Source organism: Lagopus leucura, unplaced genomic scaffold (assembly GCF_019238085.1).
Source record: "Lagopus leucura isolate 7727_CA_CO unplaced genomic scaffold, USGS_WTPT01 Super-Scaffold_100008, whole genome shotgun sequence".
Lineage (NCBI taxonomy): Eukaryota > Metazoa > Chordata > Aves > Galliformes > Phasianidae > Lagopus > Lagopus leucura.
Genome location: NW_024962265.1, coordinates 12,528,097 through 12,552,405, shown reverse-complemented (window position 1 = coordinate 12,552,405; position 24,309 = coordinate 12,528,097). Strand labels below are relative to the sequence as shown.

The following is a 24,309-nucleotide window of genomic DNA, read 5'->3' as shown; positions in this document are numbered from 1 at the left end:
TCTGGTGAGCAGCTCACTGCACAGGGCACTTTGAAGGTCAGGAGGGAGCACGAGCCGGCAGCCTGCCCTCACATCCTCGTGGCCCTCCTACCGTGGCGGCCCACCACCACCCTTGCCTCAGCACAGCCCTGGCCTCGGGGACCCTGTTCTGCCAAGGCAGAGAGCCCAGTCTGGCTGGGCAGGACATCTGCATGGCCTCAATGGAGTGTTTTTCATGCTCTTATTATTTTTTAAGCATTAAATTGATTTAATGTGAACAGAGGCACAGAGAGCAAATGATTTCTCGGCAGAAATGCTCTGAGTTCCCGCTTGTTTCCAGCTGTTCCCTGCTGTGGGCAAAAGGGTGCCAGAAGGTACAAGAAGGAGGTTTTTGAAGCTAATTATTTACTGGTTTATAGACTTTCAGGAATTTCTACCTGTCAGGTTTGATAAGAAAACCTGGCACTTCAATGAAAGCAATTAGCACAGCTTCTATGATGTGTTACTAAGTGATTGTGCAATTATTTATTTCCTGTAAAGCGACAGACCACTAAAAAGGGCTTTGTGTTTTCTGTCTGTAGATTATCAGGGTGGATGCAGTCACCAGGAGGATGGCAAGTAGGTGTGGGAGCACTACAAAGCCTTTCCCTACAACAGTAAGAGGACATGCACTTCTCCCCATCTTGTCTGCTGTCCTCTACATTGTCCCTTGATTTTATTCAGCGATGATTAATCATGATGATGATACCTGGAGCCATGTTTGTATTGGTGTTAGCTCTTACCTCAGAGAGAGACAAGCGTACCCTGTGTTAAAAGCATGGTGTGCTGGGTAGACAAGGGAACAGACCATGGATGCACTCGTGTATCTGCTCTATTGGGCAGACTTGCAGGTGGAGGTGTCTGTTCACTATTTAAGATGACAATGGAAGAAATAGCAAGGCTCCATTTGCCTCCACTTAGAGGTTTCCTTTCCAGCTTATATTGCTTCCTGCCAGGTTTGAAATCAAACCCCTTTGTATGCAGGAATAATTCAGTCCACCTCGAACCAGTTCCATTCCACTCTGCAGATGAAATATGAGAACTACTAAAAATAATCACCAACAGGGCAAGAAATAAATAATCCACCACTTTGTACAGCGAGAAATACTTTCTTACTTGGTCATCAGAAAGTAATTATCCTTGCTGAAACTGTCTATGAGGCTAACAGTGCATATCTGAACTTGTCTTTGCAAAGCAGTGGGCTAGAGACTTTTTGAGGTCTTTTCTGGTATGTCTGTAAGAATAGCACTATATGTAACTATATGTAACTATATGTAACAAGGGAGTGTTTGATAATTTGCACTTTTTTTCTGGAACTCCTGAATACTTCATACTTTTTTCAAGGCCAGCATTGAATTGTTACAACTCTTGGAAGCACTGTGGAAGAAGAAGGATGAAGGATAAAGAATGAACAGAAAGCAAACTGTTTAAAATGTTTTAGTCTAAGCAAATACGTAAAATCTTTGAGTACCTGTGAGCCAGAAAATGAAGTAGAAAGGAAAATTGTACATGCTAAATACTATTTAGCTTGAAGTTGGAACAACTAGTGCTTTTGAGAATGAGCCACAACATTTGAATGAGGTTCTTCCTTTGAAAGAATACCTGTTATGTAAGGGAAAAAGAGGTGCTTTAAGGTCTTGAAGAAATTATTTAAATTGTTATGAAAATCCAAATACATCCCAAGGACTTTTAACTCCTAAGTCCTCTCAGGACAGTGATAAAGTGAGGAAAATCTCTACTGGAGAAAACAAGATTGCCAGAGGCAATCCTAAACCTAAAGTCAGTCTTGACTCTTAGGATGTTAATGCGAGAGTTTCTTGAAGCTCAGGTGGAATGAATAGCAAAAAAGAAATTATAGATGTCTATTTTCTGCATTCTTTATGGTGTGAACGACTGAACCTCAGCTGGGCTAATTCTTTGTAGTGCTCAGGCAGAAAGCCAGACCTTTCAGGTGGTGAGTTACTGGCAGAACAGGAGGAGTTCTGGCATGCACACAAACAGGGCATTCGTGGGCAGGGGAAAGCCCAGAAAATATTCTAGTGCCCAATACTGCTCTCCCATGTGGGCTTTTTAAGCACCAAGATATAAAGCAACCACCAGGAAGGTAGAATGTAGCAATGGGATTCCAGGAACCATGAGAAGGGACAAAGAATGTGGCATACTCTACTCAGCTCACCTGGAATACAGTTTTACCTATCTTACAGGATAGGTTAAACAAATAAATAAAGTACAGAGCTTTGATGTGCATGCACAGTAAAATTAGGATAGAGTTTTAATACCTCTTCTGCTCCATAGTCCTATCAACGTACATCATTCCTCCATCCTCCCTCCCTCCCTCCCTCCCTCATGCTGACTAGTCCTCTAATACTCTATAGTTTGAGTTCTCGCTGTAATTTTATTTTTTCTGTTTGAAAATAGTTGGAGCCCTTCTGATTTCCTTGCTTTGTTAGTGCATGGCCCTTCAAGTAAATGCTCCCTGACACAGCCAGGCTTTGGCACAGCACCATTCCTTCCTCTAACAGATTCTGCTTCCCTATGGGATAGATCCTCTACTTCTGCACATCTGCTTACGTGCCTGAGCTCACTTGAGACCTGATGCTACTGAAAGCTTCTCACCCATCAAATTCATGCTTGCATATCAAGAGATCTGTTCATGAGCACAATGTATGTGAAATGTGTAGAGGGTGCAGATGGGATAAATTTGGATTATATGAGAATGTTTGGTGTTCTCAAGTGAAAAACAAAACAAAACAAAACCCAACAAGCTAATAATAACATCATACTTAAAAGCTGAGGTTCTTCCCCAAGAGTCTGTGTCTAAAAATATCCCAAGATCGTTATTCATTCTCTGTGCTGTCGTGAGTCACATAAAAACTCCTGAAAATCCAAGCAGGTATGTGAAATTTAGAATATCTATGGAAGTCAGATTGAACAGAAAAATATTTCCACCTCAAATGCCACAGAGCTGCTGTTCTGCTGTAGCTTTCTGGGATTGAGCTGACATTATGGATCTCTCGATCTTTTACTTAACTTCGATGGCAACAAATGAGTAACAAGCTCAAATGGGAATGCCATTCAGCTGGTGCTGGAACGTAACCAAAGCCAGCCCTGCAGAAAGCGAGTTCCTTGTAGGAGGGTGGGGCTGCAGAGCAGGAAGGAGCTGTTGTTTCCTGTTCACTTGGCGAGTTGTTCCATTCAGTGTGTCTGGCTAAAAGGAGAGAGTTTGGGAAAGCGAAGGGTGATTTAGAAAGTTTCAAATGCCTTTGTGTTCTTATTGCTTTTAAAGGCTGTATACTGATGAGTTGCAGCAGGAGCAGTCCAGGCTTGCCTGTGCTATAGTGAGATGGGGGGTGTGGGAAGAAGGTTGGTGATCCCTGAGGGATCTGCTGGGGGAACCAAAAACTCAAAGAAGTGTTTATGTAGGAAAAAGACATCGTCTAGTTCAGATAAAAGGCATCAACTCAAATGTGTGTGCTGGTGGCTGTAAGAAAAGAATTTGGTACTCTGAGGAGTCACTCCTCAGTTTTGAGGGACAGCTGGGAGAGAAGCAAATTATATTCCTTCACAAGTTTGGAGCTTTGCACTTTACCCTTGTCATGCAGGTGACCTAGAGATTTATCTTTGCACCATCAAGGTGGCCTTTCATCAGTCAAGATCTATGTATTATTTCTTAAATGAAAGCAAAAATCCTGTCCTTCTTTTACAGGAAGAACCAGCGGGGACTTCTTTCTCCAGCAGTAGCACTAAATCCACCAGTCTGACGAGGCTGTGCTCAGCTGCAGGGAGGCAACGTCTCCAGGCTCTGGCCCAGGGCCCCAGTTTGGAAAGGACCTCACTGGAAAGTGTTCTACCGAAATCTGGTGCAACTCTGATAAAACGTCCCAGCCCATCCTGTAAAGACTGTTACTGAAAAATCTTGAAATAATCACAGGGGAAACGACAGGAACTCAGGCCTCCCTTCCCACCCAAGCGAGACACTCCCTGTCTCTTTTTCCCTCCAGCCCACTAAGCACGCAAGGATCTGATGGAAAGGGCAAGAGTTTCAGCAGCAGAAAATCTGAGCCAGAGCCACAGCAAAGGCTGGCTGAGACGGAGCTGCCCCTGTGCCAGTTCCGAGGCAGGAGGGCAGCAGGCTGCTGAGGTGGGGTTGCAGCAGTGTGTTAAGAGTCCACACTAAACTTGTGGGAGTATGGAAATGTAGGATCAAGTTCAGGGATTGCAGTAGCAGACAAAGGAGGAACAATTCCTTTGGCCTGAGTGACATTTCACTTACATGTGCTAACTGTAAATCTTATCTGGAATCATGAGAAGCTTTAATGTGGTTTTCCTCATGTATGTTTAAGAACACATCCAATTAACAGAAATACAGCTGCTGAAATGCCTGTTTTATAAGAGGGCAGGGCTGAGCAGGTTAAAAATGTATAGGACTGGATTATATTAGTCCCTGTTGATGGGGCTTTCAGCTCTACTGGCCCAATCCACGTATCTCTTCTTTCATCAGTGGGTTAGATACAAAGAATCCACTCTCACTATTTTCTTGAGCAGGTGAAGCTGTTGTGTTTGATTTTTACCTTGTGGTTTCTAACAAGTCAGTTCCTGGTGAGACAGTCTGAATCGGGCTCTTGTTTGATACCAAGAAGGTAATGAGGCTTAAACTGTACAAACTCTGCATGCTCTTCTATTTGCACAGAGTGGTGATCTGTGGCCATATATAGTGCAGTGCAGTGAAGGTTTTAGGAGCTGTGTTCCTTGCTCCCTTAGATTCACTGGGGAAAACAAACAAACAAAAACCCTTTAATCTGTGGAATTATACAGTCCAGTGACAGGAGGATACAAATGGGAAGTCTGAGGAGATGAGGTGCCCTCAGCAAGGCTGTTTCAAGGCTTGGTGGCTGGCATGTACCCCCTTCTCCAGGCGTCCTACTGGACTCTGGTGCCATCAGCTCTAGTCCCAGGCAGCAGCAGGCCACCGGGGCTTGGGTGGGTTTGCTCCCTGTACCTCTGCATGGCTCTGGGATTCATAACGACATTCCAGACTCTGAAGAAAGCATCTAAAGCTTGTTCAGCCTGTATGGAGGAGCTGAAGTTGCCACAGGGCAGGGAAGGGACCGCCAAGGGATCTGGACAGTCATGGGAAAAGCCATGGTGAGGAGGAACAAGCAGGCCTCGCTTCAGTCTGTGGGAGCCTGCGCTCACTCTTGGCCTGTAAATGACTTGTGGCAGGCACTGTCATCCCTTGTGAGACACGGTGGGTGGTGCCGGCCACATAAAATACATCTAAATCCCAGCTCAGTCCAGACTGTAAAACGGGCTTAAAGTGAAAACAGATTGAGACCAAGGAAGGAGAGAGCTTCTTAGGCTGCAGACGGCCACCATTTAGCAGCTCCCTCTGGGCCTGTGTCAGCGGGCCACCCTTGCTCCTGAGCCCTGCTTTGCTCCTCGCCCAGTGCAGGAGCTATAACGCAGCTCCTGTTATAACTCGGGCAGTGATGGGCAGCTGCAGCTGGGCCAGGAGCAGGGAGCTTTGCTGGCACCGCTCTGTGCAGTGCTGCTGTCTGCAGCGCTGGGCCAGCGCCTTATGGAGACGTTGCCCCTTTTCAGCTGTTCGTTGCCTCTCTGATGCCAGGGATGCCCTCGGATCTGCTGTCAGCTCGGGGCAGGCTCTGCAGGAACGCGCTAATCCCCTGCAGGAAAGTTCCCGTGGCTCAGTTCAAATACCCGGTTTGAACTGGTTAATCTGACCCGGTCGGTCTGTCTGGCGGAGCACCGACACGCTCTGCGCTGCCGCGGGTGAAGGTCGGCTTGAGCTCGAGGGTGGTGACGGAGAGCAGCTGGTTCTGCAGCTTCCAAGAGAGACATCTGCTCACAGTCTTAAAATCATTTAGCCCAAATCCCGTGCAGTTCAGGGCTGTTTCCTGTGTAGCTTTTAGTGCATTTTGTCCTTCCTTAGTTTAAAACAGGATTTCTATTGTTTGTCTGGTGAGGCTAGTAAAAGCTAGGAGGATATTCCTCTTAAATTACTCCTTTATATCTAATTATACACCTGGGTAGACAAGTAGTTTGTCCTGAAGAAGCAGATGGGGTAAATATGGGACTGTGTCTGAATTCTGCAGAGTAACTCACAGATGCCATTTTCAGCACGAGCTGCTTTTGCTGCAGCACTGTTCATCTTGCTCAGGAGAAATTTCAGGAAGTTGTGCGGAGCAAAAGGTTGCAGCTTGGCTCCTCATTGTTTTTATTTCTCCTACTCTTACATTAAGCAGAAAAACAAGGGAAAAAATCCTCTCCCTGGGACTCATTCCCATGTTTCTCATGAACTCAGAGTTCCTCTGCCTGGAATCAAACATCTATGAAATGAAAACTGAAGGAAGAAAGAATGCACCGGGGAAAGACCATGTTCAGCGCAGTGCACATTTTTCATGCTGGACTGAAATTTATTTCTCCTAATTCCAAAACATTCAACTTCAGTGCTCAGGAAGATTCACCTAAAACTGTTTTCATATAAAATATAAAAATTAAACTTGGCAGTACTTTTTTCAGTCATCTAACGGTAAGTATCCTACATTCACATTTTATGCCACCTGAAAGCAGACTGCTTTGTGAACTGTTGGAAAGGCACTGGTAAAGGAACTCTGTATAGTCCCCTGCATTTGGTTTAAGTAACTTTTCCCCTGCTGTGACTCCTCATTCCTTCTAGCCGCTCTGCTGGTTTATGTGCTCATAGGAATCATTAGACTAAACTCTTTCTGCCAGGTACTGGGTGTATACTCATTTTAATCGACAGTGTATGACAGTCACTAGACTTCTCATATGTTAGTGGTGAACTCCTTTCTGTCGGCCCTCTGATGGGCTTGGTAGTTCCTGGCAGCAAGGTGGAGTGAAGAGCTAGGGGCAATAGTTCCCTTTTCAGGACCTGGGTATACATCTTGTGTTGGAGCACAAGCATTATGGGGATTGGATGAGGGAACTGGGATGGTTCAGTCTGGAGAAGAGGAGGCTCAGAGGAGACCTTACCACTCTCTACAACTGCCTGAAAGTTGTGGCAAGGTGGGGGTCGGCCTCTTCTCCCATGTAACAGTGATAATATGAGAGGGGATGACCTCAAGTTGCACCAGGGGAGGTTCAGGTTGGACACAGGAGCAATTTCTTCTCAGAAGGAGTGGTGAGGCACCGGCACAGGTTGCCCAGGGAGGTGGTGGAGTCACTGTCCCTGGAGGTGTTCAAGAAATGTGGAGATGTGGCACTGAGGGACATGGATTAGTGGGCATGGTGGAGATGGGCTGATGGTTGGACTAAGTGGTCTTAGTGGTCTTTTCAGTATTTTTGATTCTGTGATTCCACATGGGGAGGTAAAGGCAGGAAATTTGGGATATTGCAGACAGAAGTATGGGTGCAATTATTGTTGCTCTAGGTAGAACTTAGCTTCCCATAGATATATGAGCAACCCAGAGCCTAGGAAACAAATGAGCACATTTTGTATGTGCTGTGTAGGTGCCCAGAATTATCCTTCGCAGCCTGTGCATATCAGGTAGAATTAGTGGTCACACTGAGATGAGCACTGAGAGCATGTGCCCTTCAAGACTGATGTGTTGGAATGCTTTGGATTTACCATGCAAGCGCCGGGTGAGTTCCACACACAAGAAGTATCCTCAAGGGGTTGAGATGCACCAGATTTACTATGCACACATGGTGCAGATTTCATGAACTAAATATGCTGATGTACTGCAGGCTGTCCCCATATTGGCACTCCTCAACACACTGGTACTGGTAGTAACCATGTGGCCATAGAGTGAGCTGAATCAGCTTGCTGGAGTGGCTGACCATGCAGATAAATAAGTACTAGGACTGATAGAGGAGAGGTGATGGGAACAGGCAAGATTGCTCCTTTGCACAGGAGCACATGCTTAGCTCTATAACAGCCCTGACACCACAAGGTCAGTGATTTGGCAGGATTTTTAGCACATCAGATAGCCCAGGCAAAATTATGTCTGGGGCTCATTCTTTCATGAAATTGCTGCAGACTTCACATTACAGAGGACAAATTTCTCTACATCCGTCCAGTAAGGGGGACCTAATTGGGACATTGGGACTACTGCAGTTCTAGATAGGGCTGGCTAGGGTGGACTAATCCCTGCATATAACAGAGCAATGATCACCAAGACTACATGGATGGGCATACATGAAGATAGAAATTGCACCGGTATTGAGTAGTTCAGTTGCTTGTCTTCAAGGAAAGAGCACTGTCCAGTCCCTGTAAAAGGATTATATTGATCTCTAATAGCTGCAGCTTACTGAGTAAATAAACGTTTCTAGTAACACATCTGCGTCTGTGCTTCACTGCTTACTCAGACAGTGAAGTCCTGGGTCTTGGAGCTTAATCCCTATTGATTTTCTGTCAATTCCTTCTGTGATGACCCCAAATCTTTACTAAACTGTAGCAGATCAGTGTATTTGACATGGCCTTCACTTGTTATTGGCTCCCCTGGGGAACTTGGAGGCATCATTGGCTTCTCATCTAGCTGCCACAATCTGCAAATGATGAGTCTTGGTCTGGGACTTTCTGTATGGGGCTCTGGTTTGCTCTGTCTTCAGAAATACTTCTCCTTTAACCTTCTGGGATAATCATTCCATCTGTAAAGTATTCCTTTGCTTCCTGTTGTATTCAATAAACTTTGCTTTAAAGGACTCTTGTTGATACTAACCATCTGTTGTCTGGGGGGGAGGAGAAGACATAGGAAAGACAACTTAAGTTATGAATTGTTGTTCAGAAGTCTCATCTGTAAAATCCTAACATAGAAGCATGCTGAAAAGGGAGAGAACAGGAGTAAGAACTGGGAAAACTTCTGCTTCAGGCATTTGTTTGCTGGCACAGGCCCAGCAGGCACTGCATTAGGCAGCTTGGACTGACAGCTTGTTTTCATGTTTGCAGTGGTACTTCATCTCCTGGCCTGGGACGACATCTGGCTGGCATGTTCTTCTCCACACCCCAGGAAGAGGACTCTTGTTAGCCGGTTACTGCAGTTCTCAGCATTAAAACACAATGAATCAGACTGCAGAGTAGCATGAGACTGATTTAAAAATAATGAGATTTATGTATTGAGTTGAGCTTTGAGTTCTTTTTATTTGCTTTCTGGCTTGGAAACCTTTAGAATGTGTGATGAGTATATTTTTTGCTTTTCATCATGATTGTGAATGTTTTAAAAACACACACACAAAAAGCGAGCAGACAAATTAAATAGATCCTTACCTTATAATTGAGAAATCCTGAATAAATGATTTCGGCTTTCACAATCACATCTGTTGTCAGAAAGTTGCAATAAAAATAGAATAATTGGCAGTATTCTTGCCAAGAAGGGACAGGGGACCTGCTGGGACAAAAAAAAAGTGGAGAAACTGGAGTGAAGTCTTGTTATCTTCATGAGGCTGCTAGAGTCCAGGAAGAAACAGGGTGGTGTAATACTGATGGGTTCATCTCCAGATTTTGATTACTTTCTCTGAGGCTGGAAAGATTCCCTCCAGCAGCAAAAAAGGGGTACTGGATAAATAGAATTCATTGTCTGGATATGGATGCCAAGGCTTAAATGAAATACATCCCCTTCAGGTACAACAAGTGTATAACTCAATACCAGCGACAAGTTAGCACTACAAGTATATTAAAATTTGACATCTGTGTACATGTCTAACAGTTAAAGATCCCTTCCAACACAAGTGTTCCTGTGATACTGTGACTCTGGGCCTCTCAGGCACAAGCCTTAGTTTTTGAGATTTTCGTCTGCATTCCCTGCATCCCTCACAGTACACTTTTGCTTATGGTTAACATACTAATGGCCTCCTGAGTCCCTACTTTGTTCCTCTAGGAGGAGGGACTTTAATGTCTCCCCCCCTGCCGCCCAGCATTCCATAATCTCATCAGATTATAGTATGCTTGGAGAGAACGCCATCCACGATGGCCTGAATCTGATGGCCTGGTCCTTTAGTGACCATCCATCTTCATGTTCTGTAGCCTCTGAAGATGCGCATGAGTTTCCCATTGCACGACCACAACTCATCATGCTGTGCTTAGTATCTTCTCATGGTTATTATTCCATCAGCCTTATTAACCCCTGCTGTTCAAACATGGGCAGTTTGGAGGAATGCTGACTGGCTGCAGTTGTGTGGTACAGCAGTTTGCTGCAGAAGAAACTGAGAGAACAGGGACTGTGCAGTCTAGAGAAGGAGATGGAGAGTAGGTATCATCAGTGTCCATAAACACCTGAATGGAACGGGCAAAGAGGACAGAGCCAGGCTCTTTTCAGTGGTGCCCAATGCTAGGTCACAAACTGGAACACAGGAGGTTCTTCTGTGTTGTGTGGATGGCTGAGCACTGGCACGGCTGCCCCGAGGCTGTGGATCTTCTCCTTGGAGATGGTCAGAAGCTGCCTGGCAGTGACCCTGGGCACCCTGCTCTGGGTGTCCCTGCTGGGGCACGGGTTGGGCCAGATGGATCCAGAGCTTGCTGCCACCCTCAGCCACTCTGTGATCCTGTGATAAGCTGCCTGCTTTACCCATCCTGTCTGATGCTTGATATCTCTCTTCTACCCTTCCATCTCAGACTCCTGAACACCACTGAAAGCCTCAGTGATGGGCCTCCTGTCCAGCTTCTACTGGAGCTGAGAACAGTTGTAAAAGGCTGTGGATTTAGGAAGGACTTTAACACAGCAATACTGGACTTTTTTTCAACTCTCCCATCAATCTTCATTCCTCTCTCCTGTTACATCTCTGTACAAGTCACATTGCCCTATGGGCAGCTCAGCCCCTGAGCTCCTTACAGCTTTGCTACCTTGCCTGTTTCTCCAATCTTCACCTTGCTGAGTCTGAGCATTCCTTGAGCAGGGATCTACCAGCCAAATTATTCTGCTGCATAGAATATAAATCTTAAGGTGTGACTGATTGACAGATGCTTCTTAGCTAGCTGTCATGAAAGGCATCCCCTGGTGTTTCAGGTGATAGAGAGGCCTCCTGCCAGTTTCTTCATGTTGAGCTGTACGATTAGTGCAGACCAACTCTGTCCACTGACCAAGCTTGAAGTGCTGTATTTTCTTGGTGCAGGATTTAATGGACTGAACAAAACACAAGCATGGAAAGACTGAGAGAAGATGAGAGATGGGAAAGAAAATGGTGAAAAATATCAACCATTGGAAAAGGATATAAGAATGAACCCAAAAAGCATAGTTCTAGAACATAGTTCTAGAACAATGGTATTCAGTCTGATATATGGATTACTATGAGGAAATCCACAAAAGATATATTCTACAAGGTCATGTTTATATTGAATTTTAAAAGATCTGTAAAAAATTTAGGGATCAGGAATGTGGAAAAAATAGAAAGCTTTTAAAAATTCATTGATGAAATTACAGGGTAGATCATGGCAGGACAAGGGGAAATGGTTTTAAGTTAAGGGAGGGAAAATTTAGGTTGGATATCAGGGAGAAGTTCTTTACTAAGAGAGTGGTGAGGTGCTGGAACAGGCTGCCCAGAGAGGTCGTGGATGCCCCGTCCCTGGAGGTGTTCAAGGCCAGGTTGGATGGGGCCTGGTCTAGTGTTAGGTATCTCCATATCTCCACATGTAATGGTGGCCCTGCATGTAGAAGGGGTGTTGGAGCTTGATGATCATTGAGGTCCCTTCCAATCCAAGCTATTCTATCCTATGATTCTATTATTTTATTCTACAGTAAACTGAGAGAGAGCCCCCGAGTACACTGCAAAGCCTGCCATGTGCCAAGAGAGAAAAAAATGTCATCATTGACCACTTGTTCCCTGAGAAGATAAATAGGGAGTTAGTGTCTGTGCCCCCGGGGAGTGCAGGAACCTGGCCTCGGGAGTGCTGGGCTGCACAGCCCTGGGAAATGCCTTTCAAACGTTAGGTGAAGTTCTGGTCCATATCTACCCAGATGTCTTTGTACATTCAACTTTATTGAAGTGTAGAAGTTCTCACACGTGATGGCTCCCCCGTGTAAGTTAATACGCAGATTTTCCTCCAGCTTCGTAGAGAGACACAGCCGCTTACGTGCGCACTGTTTTTCTTCTCCTCGACCTCTGCAAACGCAAACCCTCCCCGCTCTGGCAGCGCCTCCCGCGTCCCCCCCGGCTGCCGCTAGGGGGCAGCACGGCTCCGCTCAACGTGCCCGGCCGCCGCTCTCTGCGCCTCCGGGACCTTCGAGCTTGCTGAAGAATTAGTAATTACTTAACGCAAAATTAATTAAAAAATGTAAACGAGGGATCTTATCTTGTATTACAGCAAATGAAATGAAATAAAATCTGTGGTGGCACATATTAACCTGGAATGTCTCAGAATTCCGGACTGGTTTTGTTCCGTATGCTTCTGGTTCGGGCGAGTTCCGCAGTACGGAACGGAACAGCTCCTTTCCCGGCGGCGGGCGGAAGGCAGCTCGCCCAAAAACTCCCAGCGAGGAGCCGCCACCCACCTCAGCTCCGTGCCTGAGAGGCAGAGTACTTCACATTCTTCTGCCGGTTGAGAATCACAACATATGCAGTAGAATCACAGACTGGTTTGCGTTGGAAGGGACCTTTATGATCCTGCAGCTCCAACCCCTTGCTGTAGGCAGGGACACCTCCCTCTAGACCAGGTTGCTCACAGCCCCATCCAGCCTGGCCTTCAGTGCTTTCAGGGAGGAGGCAGACACAGCTTCACTGGGCAACCTGTTCCAGTGTTTCACCACCCTCACAGTGAATAATTTGCTCCTAATATCTAGTCTAAATTTGTACTCTTCCAGTTTAAAGCCATTTCCCTTTGTCCTGTCACTACCTGCCCTGATAAAAAAAAGTCCCTTTCCAGCTTTCCTGTAGGCCCCTTGAGGTACTGGAAGGCCGCTTCCCCCAGAGCCTTCTCTCAGCCTGTCCTTGCAGGGGAGGTGCTCCAGCCCTCTGATCATCTTTGTGGCCCTCCTCTGGACCTGCTTTAACAGCTCCACATCCTTCTCATGTTAGGGGCTGCAGAACTGGACACAGTACTCCAGATGGGGTCTCACAAGAGCAGAGCAGAAGAGCAGAGGGGCCGAATCACCTCCCTTGACCTGCTGGTCACCCTTCTCTTGATGTAACCCAGGATATGGTTGGCCTTCTGGGCTGCAAGTGTGCATTGTTGAGTTTTTCATCAACCGACACTCCCAAATCCTTCTCCTCAAGGCTGCTTTCAAGCCATTCTCCACCCAACCTGTATCTGTGCTTGGGATTGCCCTGACCCAGGTGCAGGAGCTTGCACTTGGTATTGCTGAACTTCATGAGGTTGGCATGGACTCACCTCCTAAGCCTGTCCAGGTCCCTGTGGATGGCGTCCCTTCCCTCTAGCAAGTCAGTAGGCACTTAATGGAGCATAATATCAGGTAAAAGAGAACCGAAGTACTAATCATGTACCCAAAGGCTGACATTAGTTCTGGGCTTCACCTGGTGCCTGTGAGAAGGCTGTGCTTGGGTGCTGTCAGCGTAACGAGGGGCTCAGTCCTGTTTGTGACACCCTGAAGCCAGAGCACAGCTTGGTGCTAAGAGCCTGTGGAAGAGTCCCAGTGGGCAGTGTCACCATTATTCTAGATTGTTGTCTGCTGTACAAAAGTGGAAATATTTTTAAACATCTGTAGATGATTAAAGGGTAAAGAGTCTTCCATTTAGCATTTAGGATTTATTTCAGTTTATTTCAGTTTTCTCCTTAATAAATACCAAGACAACAGACCAATTAGAAGTTAATTATTAATACATAAACCATATTCACTGTAAGTAATTCTCACAGCTGTATGAGAAGACGTATAAGGAGCGACTGAGCGCCCTATGTTTGCTCAGCCCAGAGCAGAGGAGCCGAGGGGAGGCCTGATGGCGGCTGCAGCTCCTCACAGGGAGCGGAGGGGCAGCGCTGAGCTCTGCTCTGTGTGACAGCGACAGGGCCCGAGGGAACGGCATGGAGCTGCGTCAGGGGAGGGGCGGGAAAAGGGGCTCGGGAAAGGCTCTGCACCAGGGGGCGGTGGGCGCGGAACGGGCTGCCCAGGGCTGTGGGCACGGCGCGGAGCTGCTGGAGTTCAAGGAGCGTTTGGACACTGCTCTCAGACACAGGGTTTGAATTTTGGGAGGCCCTTTGTGGAGCCAGGAGCTGGACTCAATGATCCCTGTGGGTCCCTTCCAACTTTGAGTACTCTGTGATTCCATGGTATTAGGCTAATACAAAGCTAACTCGCACTTGACAGAATCAAGGGTAGCAATCCATGCTGGGACGCTAATTTAAAGCTGGTTCATGGAGTTAAAGGCAGGCAGAGCTCCCGGATTTTTAGGGCATCTTCTGGACTGCTCTCCTGGTGACCGTGCTGAGGTTCACACTTGGAGGTGGTCCTGCACCCCTGGGCTCAGTAATTGGAGTGCAGCAGCTATGGGAACTGTGACAGAAGGAGAGGATTTTTTGGTGTCTTGTAGGCAATTAAGGGCCACAGCTCCTCCTGGGAGATAATGAGCACAGTGTGCTGCTTATGCATGATTTCCTGGAAATCTCTGTCTCCTGCATAGACATTACTTCCCTTACCACATTGTCAAGTAGAAAAGGTCTGTAACTGCATACAGAGGTGTTCTAGCACTCTGAAAGAAGCAGGGAGTGTATCAGTTCACTTTATAAAATGCATCAGGCATTTCAGAATGCAATACGGGGTAACACTAAGAAAAATCTACCAGAGACACCCGGGGATTAGGAAGTGGCACTATGGTATCTGGTTGCTGCAAAGATACAGGGCTGTGGCTTTGTGTACTTGTGCAGCATTGGGTGAGCAATGCTCAAAGTGAAAGGAAAACTGTGAGTTTTGAGGCAGCATGCTCCACTTCCTGCAGAATTTTTGTTCTTTTGTGAAAGTCACTTGTCAAATTACTGATACAACCCAGTGAGGATCTCATGTCAGTGTGGTGTAGCTGCAGGCATGGCTCAGTGTCCAATGTCTGAAGGTGTTGCTGCTGCTGCTCCAGCAACAGGCAAAGCCAATCCGTCCTGCACAGAGCTCCCTAGGAAGGAGAAATGGGTAAAGCTATTGACTTTAGTGCATGAGGAAAAAGCCTTGTTCCTTTATAAGAACCATCATGTATCTGGTTTTCAATGTATAAACTACTCAGTTCCTTCCTTCCTGCCTTCCTGCCTTCCTGCCTCCCTTCCTCCCTTCCTCCCTTCCTCCCTTCCTCCCTTCCTGCCTTCCTTCCTTCCTGCCTTCTCTCTCTCATTCTCTTTTTCTCTCATTCAGTTTTGGCTAGTTAACTGTCTAGTTCTTAATTCCTTTCAAATCATCAGAGAATCAGCTGAAAGTACTAAAGCTCTTAAATGCTCTACTACAATAGAGGAGGGTGGATGATGTGAGACTACTGATCTCATCAAATACAGCAGAGTATCAGGGACTGGGAATAATTAAATCCCAGTCACAACCATTTCTAGATCAGTCCCAAACACAGACACTACTGCATCAGCACTATGGTGATACTCAACAACTCCTTGACAAGTACCCCCCTCTCATTGGTGCAAGTCCTGGGATGATGGCCATCCACGACAGCCATTGATGGCTTCAGGAATCCTGCCTTCAGTGTATTTCATGTTTTGAAATTAGGGAGAATCAATTTCCGATCTTTACTCCAGTCACTTTCTGGAGTTTCCAATGTATTTAGGAATAATCACAATGCATTGCCAATTAGAATGTGGACTTCAACATCCCACTCTGTTAACTGCTACAGTTATTTAGCTATAGCTAACTCCTAAATAATTTGCAATCCTCTGTCCCTTTTTGTAAAATTTGATACCCGACAAAGTAACCGGAATACAGACAGGCGCCAAAGGATGCAATCCATTCACCAACAGGGTGCTCTGCCCATAGATCGGATGCATGCACAAAGATCTCTGTGCTCATTAAGGGAATGGGGTTTGTTCAAACATAGGAATCCATGTAGGTGCAGGTATGTGGGAGGTGGCCAGGCTTGTGTTCAGGAGGAGGACAGTAATCCCAACAACAGCAGCCGTTACCACAGGTGAGCTGGAGAAAAGCACTATTGCACTTTATTTTAGTATGCTACAAAATTCCTTGTTGAATTTTATTAGGTACTTTAATACCAAGCATACTTTAAAGTAACAAAAATTATTGTTGTTATTATTTTTACAGAAAATCGGGTATTCCAACAGTTTTCTTTACAGTTTTTGTTGACTTAAAAAAAAAAATTACAGTTGACAAGTTACAATGGAGAGTAATGGGAAAGCAGTTACATTTAAAAAGGTAAAACATACTATTCATACTGAACCAACATTTAGTGATGCATGTCCTTGTAAGTCTCCTGTTTGTGTACAAATGCTATGTTTTGGTGGAGCTGTCCTTGTTGGGCTGCAGGGACTTGTGATTACACTTTTTGCAACTTCCTGTGGGTTTAGAAAGCACTTTTTCTTCACACAGTCACCATGATGCAAAACTTAGTGCTATATAACCAAAGAATATATGACAGAGAAACCCTGTTTCAGTGATTTCTGTCACAGCAAAAGTTCTGCGACTGCAATAATTGGGATAGAGGTAAACATAAGGAACGAAAGAAGATGGTGATACAACAGCACATCCAGATAGCAGAGCTTCCACAGCCTTTTGAGATGTGTGTGTCTGTGGGCCAACAGGAGCAGTGACTGAAGGTAGGCTTTGCTAAGACACCACTGAATGGGAGCTCCTGAATGCACCCAGTCTTTGGGGGGTGTGTGTCCCACCTGCCACTGGTTGGACTGACCACAAATTTAAAAACCTTTTGGAACTGGGACCTCAGTGATTTCATACAGGCTCATGTACCAATTATCTGTTTGTTTGTTTTTCCTTTACATGCACTTCAGCACAGCAGCAGGTGCTTGGATTACATTTATGGGGTTGGTTGAGTTGGGTGCCATTTTTGACCAGCTCTAACACCAGTCCTGTAGAGGTCAGGGAGTCTCCTACACACAGTTACAAGAGCAGATTTAGATTAAAACAACATTTATTTATATCTATTTTTAAAAGCTCCCCAGATTCACATGTAAATTTATTTGCAGACATCCATCTACATCAGTGTTTGGTTTCTAAAATCAGCAGTGCCACACTGCTACCTTGGTGATTAGATAATTCCTTGAGTTTATTTGCTTGAAGATGATTTTTCAATCAAAGATGAAACTAGTTTTCTGAGATCTATGCACTAAATTCTTGAATACTTTGTGTTGTGCAGCTAATCATTAAAAATCAGCTTTAATTCATGCTTTGCCATGTCTTCAGTGTATCACATCGTCTAGGACTGACAATAACAAGCAGTGATGCTTTTAGCCATTTCCTCTGATACTCATGAGAGGACAGGAGGAGGATGGGGCTGCTGCCATGCCACGAGGAGCTGCGTGTGGCACTGGGTGTGATGAGCACAGGCTGCTCTCTGCCTGGTGCTCAGACCCAGGTCTTTCTCAGTACCCTGTGTCTCCATCTGTTTCCTGCTCTGGAAGGAGGGTGCCTGTTGGGTGGCTCCTGCAGACGGGAGCCCTGGGCTCTGCACACCCCTGTGCCCCACTGTCCACAGTGGGCATTTGTTGGTTGTCTCTTCACTGATGTGTGGAGTTAAGGCCATAAAGGACATTTAATCACCAAGCCTGATTGGCAGTAGTGGGGCCAGAGATCTTCCCCTGTAGTTGTGTGGCAGAACAGGGAAAAGAACAGAAATGCCCTTACAGGTACCTTGTACATTTAAAGGGTAAATCGCTTTTTCCTATGAAAAAAGAAATCAAATGCTTATATTTTGTCACTTTAAATGCAAAGAATTCTATGTTGCTTGGGAAATTATAGCATGATGATATTCAGTCAGACATATCTTATACTATGTATGCTTCATAGAACTAGATTATAGGTCAGAAATAATTTCTCAGTTTTAAATTTGTTACAGACATAGATTAATTGGAGCACATATGCCATAAAAATTGAGAAGCATTACAGTTTTAGTCAACTTATTATACACTGAAGTAAATGAAGTGCAGAAATGTAGCATTAAAAGTTTTGCTTTTCCACTAGATGATGGAGACATTCAGAGTCTATTTATAAATGCTTATTTAAGAGATGTCCTATCAGCTTCTTGGCTACTGGGATAGGAATAGTCTGGAGTTAACTGCCTCTCTACTGTGAAAGGTTTTAAAGCTTTTTGCTTTCTGTCTGAATAAAAAAAATGACATTTACAAACCTCCTGATGCATATATTTTACATATGTTTGTCTAGCAACAACTACACCCCTTTTAATTTATTCCCCAAATGTGACTTTTCATGCATGTCTTCCGAATGCTGTATTCAGCAACAGTTTCTAATGAGCTGGTGTGTAATCCATGATTGCATTTCTCTTCTAGAAATCCCTTCCACGTCTGGCTGGTCTATGTTAGAAGGTAGCGTTTACCAATCAGGCGGTTTTGCTCTCGTCAGCGTTCTTCTCTCTTGGAGGCCCTTTCCCAAGCTTCTTCCCGTTTTAATGTTGATGTACAAAAGCTGTTGTTCATTTTGTTTTGTGCTCATTCTAGTGAGGATTGGCTTAGAAGGACTGTGCAAAACAGAGAGAAGAGAAAAGTTGGTTTACTGCCAGCCGACATAAAGGCGTTCACACTGCATGCACTTGGCTCAAGCCAAACATCTGAGCACTATTTGCACACACTTCATTATTGGTATTTCCACTTAGCATGAAAAATGTCAAGTTCAATCTTCAAATATAGAGATGATTTGTAGTCTGGAAGCCTTAAAAACCAGTTTTCATCAGCAAATCAACACAAGAGGTCAAAATAGTGACATTGTTTCATTTAAATTTTGAACGATATGAAAATAAAGACACAATGTGTACGAGACCAGAATCAAATTTGCTGGAGGAGTGCAGCGAATCATGTTATAATCCTGACATCTCTATTCTGTATCAATAAATCTTTCATTCCTCTGAGCACATAATCCGCATTTGTAACCATGATAGAACAATATATGGTGATGCTGTAGGGGATGGTTGTGCTATGGCTGACCCTGCTAAGCCCTCAGGTGCTGCTGTGCAGGTGCCAGTGAACGCCAAAATGCAACTGCGCTGGCGTTTGGCTTTGACCAAAGAGTACAGGTGTAGCTGGCTGGTGCCCAGCCCAAGGGAGAGGAGCAGCACCTTCATCATGCCATTGGACTCATCCTAACACAGTGCCCACTATGGGAGGCTGCTGGGATTTAGAACCTAGGGGAAAACATGGTTCTTTTTCTAAAAACAAAAGAATGAATTTAACCATGGAATGACAGTGAACAAAGTGTTTCAGAACTAGAAGCTCTTCAACATGTTGGAGCAGGAAAACGGATCATTGATTCCCACTGAAGTTAATTCCCTGTGGCCCTGCACACTTGCTTCCTGCATCAACTTCCCATTGATTCTTGTGAACTGATGTCTTTCAAGCAAAGCTGGTCCTGGCAGGAAAGTTCTGATTCCTTGTAGCCCGCCATGTTCAGCATTTATTTATAATCCAGATGTATTTCACACACACACACACACACACACACACACACACACACACACAAAAACAAACAAAAAAAAAACCCCAACCTTTTTAATTGATATTGCTGATGCTAGAAACTAGGAAATAAACCATCCAAGAATCATAAATATTGTTTCTTTTCTTATACAATCCAAGGTTGGTGAAACAGAAAGGTGAGGAAAGCCGAAGTTGCATGGTGAGGAGCACATGTCCTTAGATTCCTACGAACAAGGTAAAACTAATAGAACTGAAGGAACCATTTATTTCACTTGTTTTTTAATCATAACATAGTGTGCCTATGTTATGCAAATCCTTAGCAGTGTTCTTTGGATTTCCAGCAATACTCAGTGTTTGGATTGTAGTAGCTTCTGGGTTGCCAAGCCCTTTATTTATTCTTTTGACAAATTTTGCATACAGGTGTTACACACACAGAAATGTCATTTAGTAACTACCAGAGGTGCCTAGCTGATAAAGTGGAAATAAGTCATTCACATCCAACATCTCTCAGTCTGACTTGTATTACTCCATGGGCTCTTGATTGACTCCTTGCTGCTGCCTAGAAATCAGGTAATGAAAGCCATCTATGTGAAAGCCCCATTGCCCAAACCATCCAGGCACTGTGCTATTAAATTCTCTGTCTAAGGCTGTGAGGGGCTGCCTGTTGGGCTGACATCCTGGCAGGGCGTTGTTACTCGTATTTGAGATGTTCTCTTAGGAAAGGCACTCCTGCTGATGGCAGATCTGGGTTACATTCACCCTGCGAGGGATTTACAACATTTTAGCGTTCAGGTAAATATTCAGGGAGAGGACACTGCTATTTCTTTGTTTTGAAGATAAAAATGGACATTAAGATTTTGTGGTTGCTCCCTCCCAAGGTGCAGAACACTGGATTTCATGGAGTCAGTTACATGCCATTACCTTAAAGCCCGTTGGATAGTAAGTATATGGGGGAAGGCACCTTCCAGGTCAGAATACAATTTCTCTACAGCAGGCTTAACACTTCACCCCATTAATCATCATCAGCTACATTTAAGCAATCTCCTTGCTGTTTATTTGACTGGTACTCTAGAAAATAGCAACTTTCTGAGCATTAATCTTTTATTGCTGTCTCCAAATACAATCAATTACTGTGATCTCCTGAGCTCGTGAGCAGCTGAATGGACCAGAGGTTTCTCCCAGCACCTTCACAGTGTTCCTCCAACCCACGGAGAAACATTTTCTATCTCTGGGAGGCTGGCATGGTGTTTGGTGTCTGGTAGCAGATGGAGGAATCTTCTTTCTTTGAAAATAATCCCTTCAATGTACCTGATAAAAGTTATTTGGGTGGTCTGAGAGAATGATTTTATTTTTCTAGTGTTGAAGAGGAAGACATAGATGTGTGTGCTCCTTGGCTTACCTGTTGTGGATGCCTTGTCCTGCACAGTGCATGGAGCACCCTTTGCCCTGGCCTCATTGCATGTTCTTATGCATTACCCTGAGAGCCACCCTGGGGCAAATACCATGCTGTGTAAACAGTCAGGCATCAACTCAGGTTCCTCTCCAAAGTCATAAGTGTCCTGGTGTCAAAGCCAAAATCCTAATATGGGCTTTTTGGGGATGCATCCCATAGACAATGCTATCTAAATTTCCCAGAGTGTTGTGGGAAATGGTTTCAGAAGTATTCAAGAATTTTCTAAATGCTCTGAATGAAAGAATGCCCAGTCTGTTTTGCCCACAGGAGACTCACTCAGTTCATGGCTGCACAAGGGCTTTTCTAGCATCCAAGAAGAGAGTTCCAGGGCCACAGGGAGATAATGATGGAAATGAACCACTAAACCAAAAGAATGGCATCTTATAAGAGACCTTTTTCCAGGAAGAAGTAGAAAAATGGATAAAGAGAATCCAGTCAGAATACTTTTGCTGACCTCTTGGTATCTGTGTACTACTTACAGCCATAAACAACTCATACACTGTCAGTCACAAGGAGAAACCCTGTGCATTGCAGGCACACTGCAGACCTAAAGCTGCACTCCATGCTCCCAGTGCCTGCCTTGTAATTTCAAAATCCAATCTATTACACTGTATTTTATTTTACCTTTTTCTGCTGCTATATGTAGAGAATGACACAGAGCAGGAGAAAAGTGCTGTGGGTGCAGAGAGGCTGTTTGGTTGCAGGCAGTGTGCTCTGTTTGCTGTGGGGGGAGGTGGAGGAGAAGAATGAGATACATTATTTTCTGGCTTTTTTTAAATTTTGAATATGTTTTCTGTGTTTTGAAGCTGTTATGGTAAGAAAAAAAGTTTCAAGAAAAAATGTGATTTTTAAGAGAAATTCATTTGGAAAAAAAAAAGAAAAAAAAAAAAAAGAATGGAACAAAGAAGTCTGATAATCTTGTGCCAAAGTGTGAAAGGAGAGATATATTGGGAAGTTAGGTCTGGAGCCCAGGGTTCAGCAGTTTCCCTGTTTGTATTCTTGATTTCTTCAAGTTCATTTTCTTTTCCAGATGGAAGAGTTGAGGAAGGTGAGGAGCAAGTTTGGGTGGAGAGAGAAGATGGAAGATAGGAGGTGGGAGGTGGGCTTGGAACAATATCTCACATGACACCAGCTCTCAGAATCAGGCATTTGGGCAGGCATGGGAAACTGATTCCATCCTCTGATGGTTCCTAGCACTGGTGAGAACCTGTGGGGTCCTACAGTGCTGCAGACCATGAGAGGAGACTGGAGTCCTATATCTGAGATGGACAGAGTGAGATGTGGGAATCCTGGACGATGGGATTTATAATTGTCCTGTGTGGTAACTAACAGCATGCATGGAAACGTGAAGAGAGAAACTACTGCCCATGCAGTGATGATCTTTATCCTGAAATATCAAATTATTAGGCAATTGCAGATTAGTTGTTTGTAGGAGGTTGTCAGAGAACTCATGTCAGCACAGCTTGAGGGCTGGTATTTTTAGTCCTGTTGGGGCGTGAGGCTGACTCTCAGGGCTGCTTTCACAGAGCAAGAATGGCTTTGCCGGAGGTGAGCTTGAGGCTTCACCTCCACAACAGTTGGACTAGACTATTTTAGTGGTCTTTTCCAACTGTAACGATTCTACAATTCTACGATCCTAGGAGGGCTGAATTCAAAGGATGAGAAGCACAGCTTAGGGGCTGGTGGGCCTGCAGGTGTGCAGGGAGGGGGCTGGGTAGGTGAGGCATGAGTCAGCCTCACAGTAGAGAAATCTGTTCTTATAGTTGTATGGAGCTTATGTTCCAATTTGTGCCATTGCCCCTTGTTCTGTTGCTGGGCACCATCGAAAAGAGCATGGTCCCATTTTCTTGATACATGCTTTTTACATATTCATAAGTGTTGATAAGATCTTCTTAATCTTCTCCATGCTGAACAGTCCCAGGTCTCTCAGCCTTTCCTCATACATGAGATATTCTAGGCCCTCAGTCATCTTCATGACCCTCCAATGGATTCCCTCCAGCAGTTCCTTGTCTTTCTTGAACTGGGGAGCCCAGGACTGGACACAGCACTCCAGTTGTGGCCTCATCAGGACAGAGTAGATGGGGAGAATCACCTTCCTCAACTTGCTGGCCACACACTCTTCCAAATGCATCCCAGGAAACCATTGGCCTTGTTGGCTACAAGGGCACACTGCAGGCTCATGGCCAGCCTGCTCTCCATCAGAACCCCCAAGTCCTTCTCCAGAGAGCTCCTCTGCAGCAGATCAGTCCCTAACCTGTTGTGATGCATGCAGTTGCCCTTCTCTGCATCCCAGGGTGCAGGACTCTACACTCGCCCCTGCTGAACCTCATCAGGTTCCTCTCTGCCCAACTCTCATGTCTGAGCAGGTGGAGTTTGACTGCACTTTTTCAGTGCCAGTGTTAGTTTAAAGAAGGCACCTCATCAGAGCCTGACAGATTTTTTTTTTTCCTTTTAACAGGATTCTCTTTCAAATGAACCTAGATAAAACCAGATGGCAATGACAGGCTCTGAAGCCCCAAGTAGTGGCTGATTTCAAGCTTCTTCCGCCAACCTGCCTAATCCCCGGCTCAGGTGGCCTTCTGGTTTGAAAAGTGGCTCCAAAAGTACAACATATGCATGTGCATTGGTGAGAAAGGCAGGAGGAGAGTGACAGGCAGAGGGAAGAGAGACCTATCCAAGAATAGAGGAACATCATAGCAGCCATCCCTGTCAGCTGTCAGTACCAGTCTGTGCTGATGGAAACATCCTTGGGTGACAGCTCTTCTGCCTTGCTACCAGCAGCTCCTGAGCTCCTCAGTGGGGCAGCTGGGGGCCAGCACTGCCACTGCTCTGCTGCGTAGCACTGAACGAGGCAGGAGGCTGTGTGCCAACGTGGGTGCTGGAATGCTGGGATGTAGGGACCAGCTCCAGCCAAACAGTGGAAAGTGTTTTCTTCCATTTCAATATTTACTCTGTGCCTAGTGAGAAAAGGAAGATTTTTATCATAATGAACAAACACATCAAAAAAGCCTCCTATTCTTTCTCCCAGAGAGCTTTCTTTCACTTCAGAACAGAAATTCAAGAGGCATTAGAGAGATTCTCCTTCCTCTGATGGATCCTTTCCAAAGGCTCATCAATTTGTGTTTTGTACTTGCTGATGTTGCTGGGGGTTTGGGATGGCAGCCACGTCTCAGGACAGGTTTGCTGGCATGGGGGATCTGGTCTGTTGTTGGAAGGATGGAGAGGCTGAAATGCCTCCATCAATACCACCTTTCACTTGAAGCAGCTTCCTGCTCCACAGAGTTGTAGGCTCAAGTCAAGCAGAATCAGTGACTTGTTG

At 45.1% G+C, this 24,309-nt stretch overlaps 1 protein-coding gene and 1 long non-coding RNA gene across 6 annotated transcripts in view; one reads left to right on the top strand and one right to left on the bottom strand.

Annotated features, from left to right (window-relative positions):
* The window catches only part of LOC122180874, a 47,387-nt gene extending 38,075 nt beyond the window's left edge, over positions 1–9,312 (top strand). The window contains exons 2-3 of the long non-coding RNA XR_006179247.1: positions 3,725–6,568; positions 8,948–9,312. This is a non-coding gene — a long non-coding RNA (uncharacterized LOC122180874). The remainder of the gene's footprint in view (positions 1–3,724; positions 6,569–8,947) is intronic.
* Positions 9,313–16,051: 6,739 nt separating this feature from the next.
* LHFPL3 (LHFPL tetraspan subfamily member 3) overlaps positions 16,052–24,309 on the bottom strand; it is a 235,326-nt gene continuing 227,068 nt past the window's right edge. For all 5 annotated transcript variants that reach the window (XR_006179204.1, XR_006179202.1, XR_006179203.1 and 2 more), the window contains one exon: positions 16,052–18,588. Coding sequence is in view for 1 of the 5 variants with exons in the window: in XM_042872519.1 (XP_042728453.1) it covers positions 18,580–18,588 (9 nt within the window). In the remaining 4 variants the exon portion in view is untranslated. The remainder of the gene's footprint in view (positions 18,589–24,309) is intronic.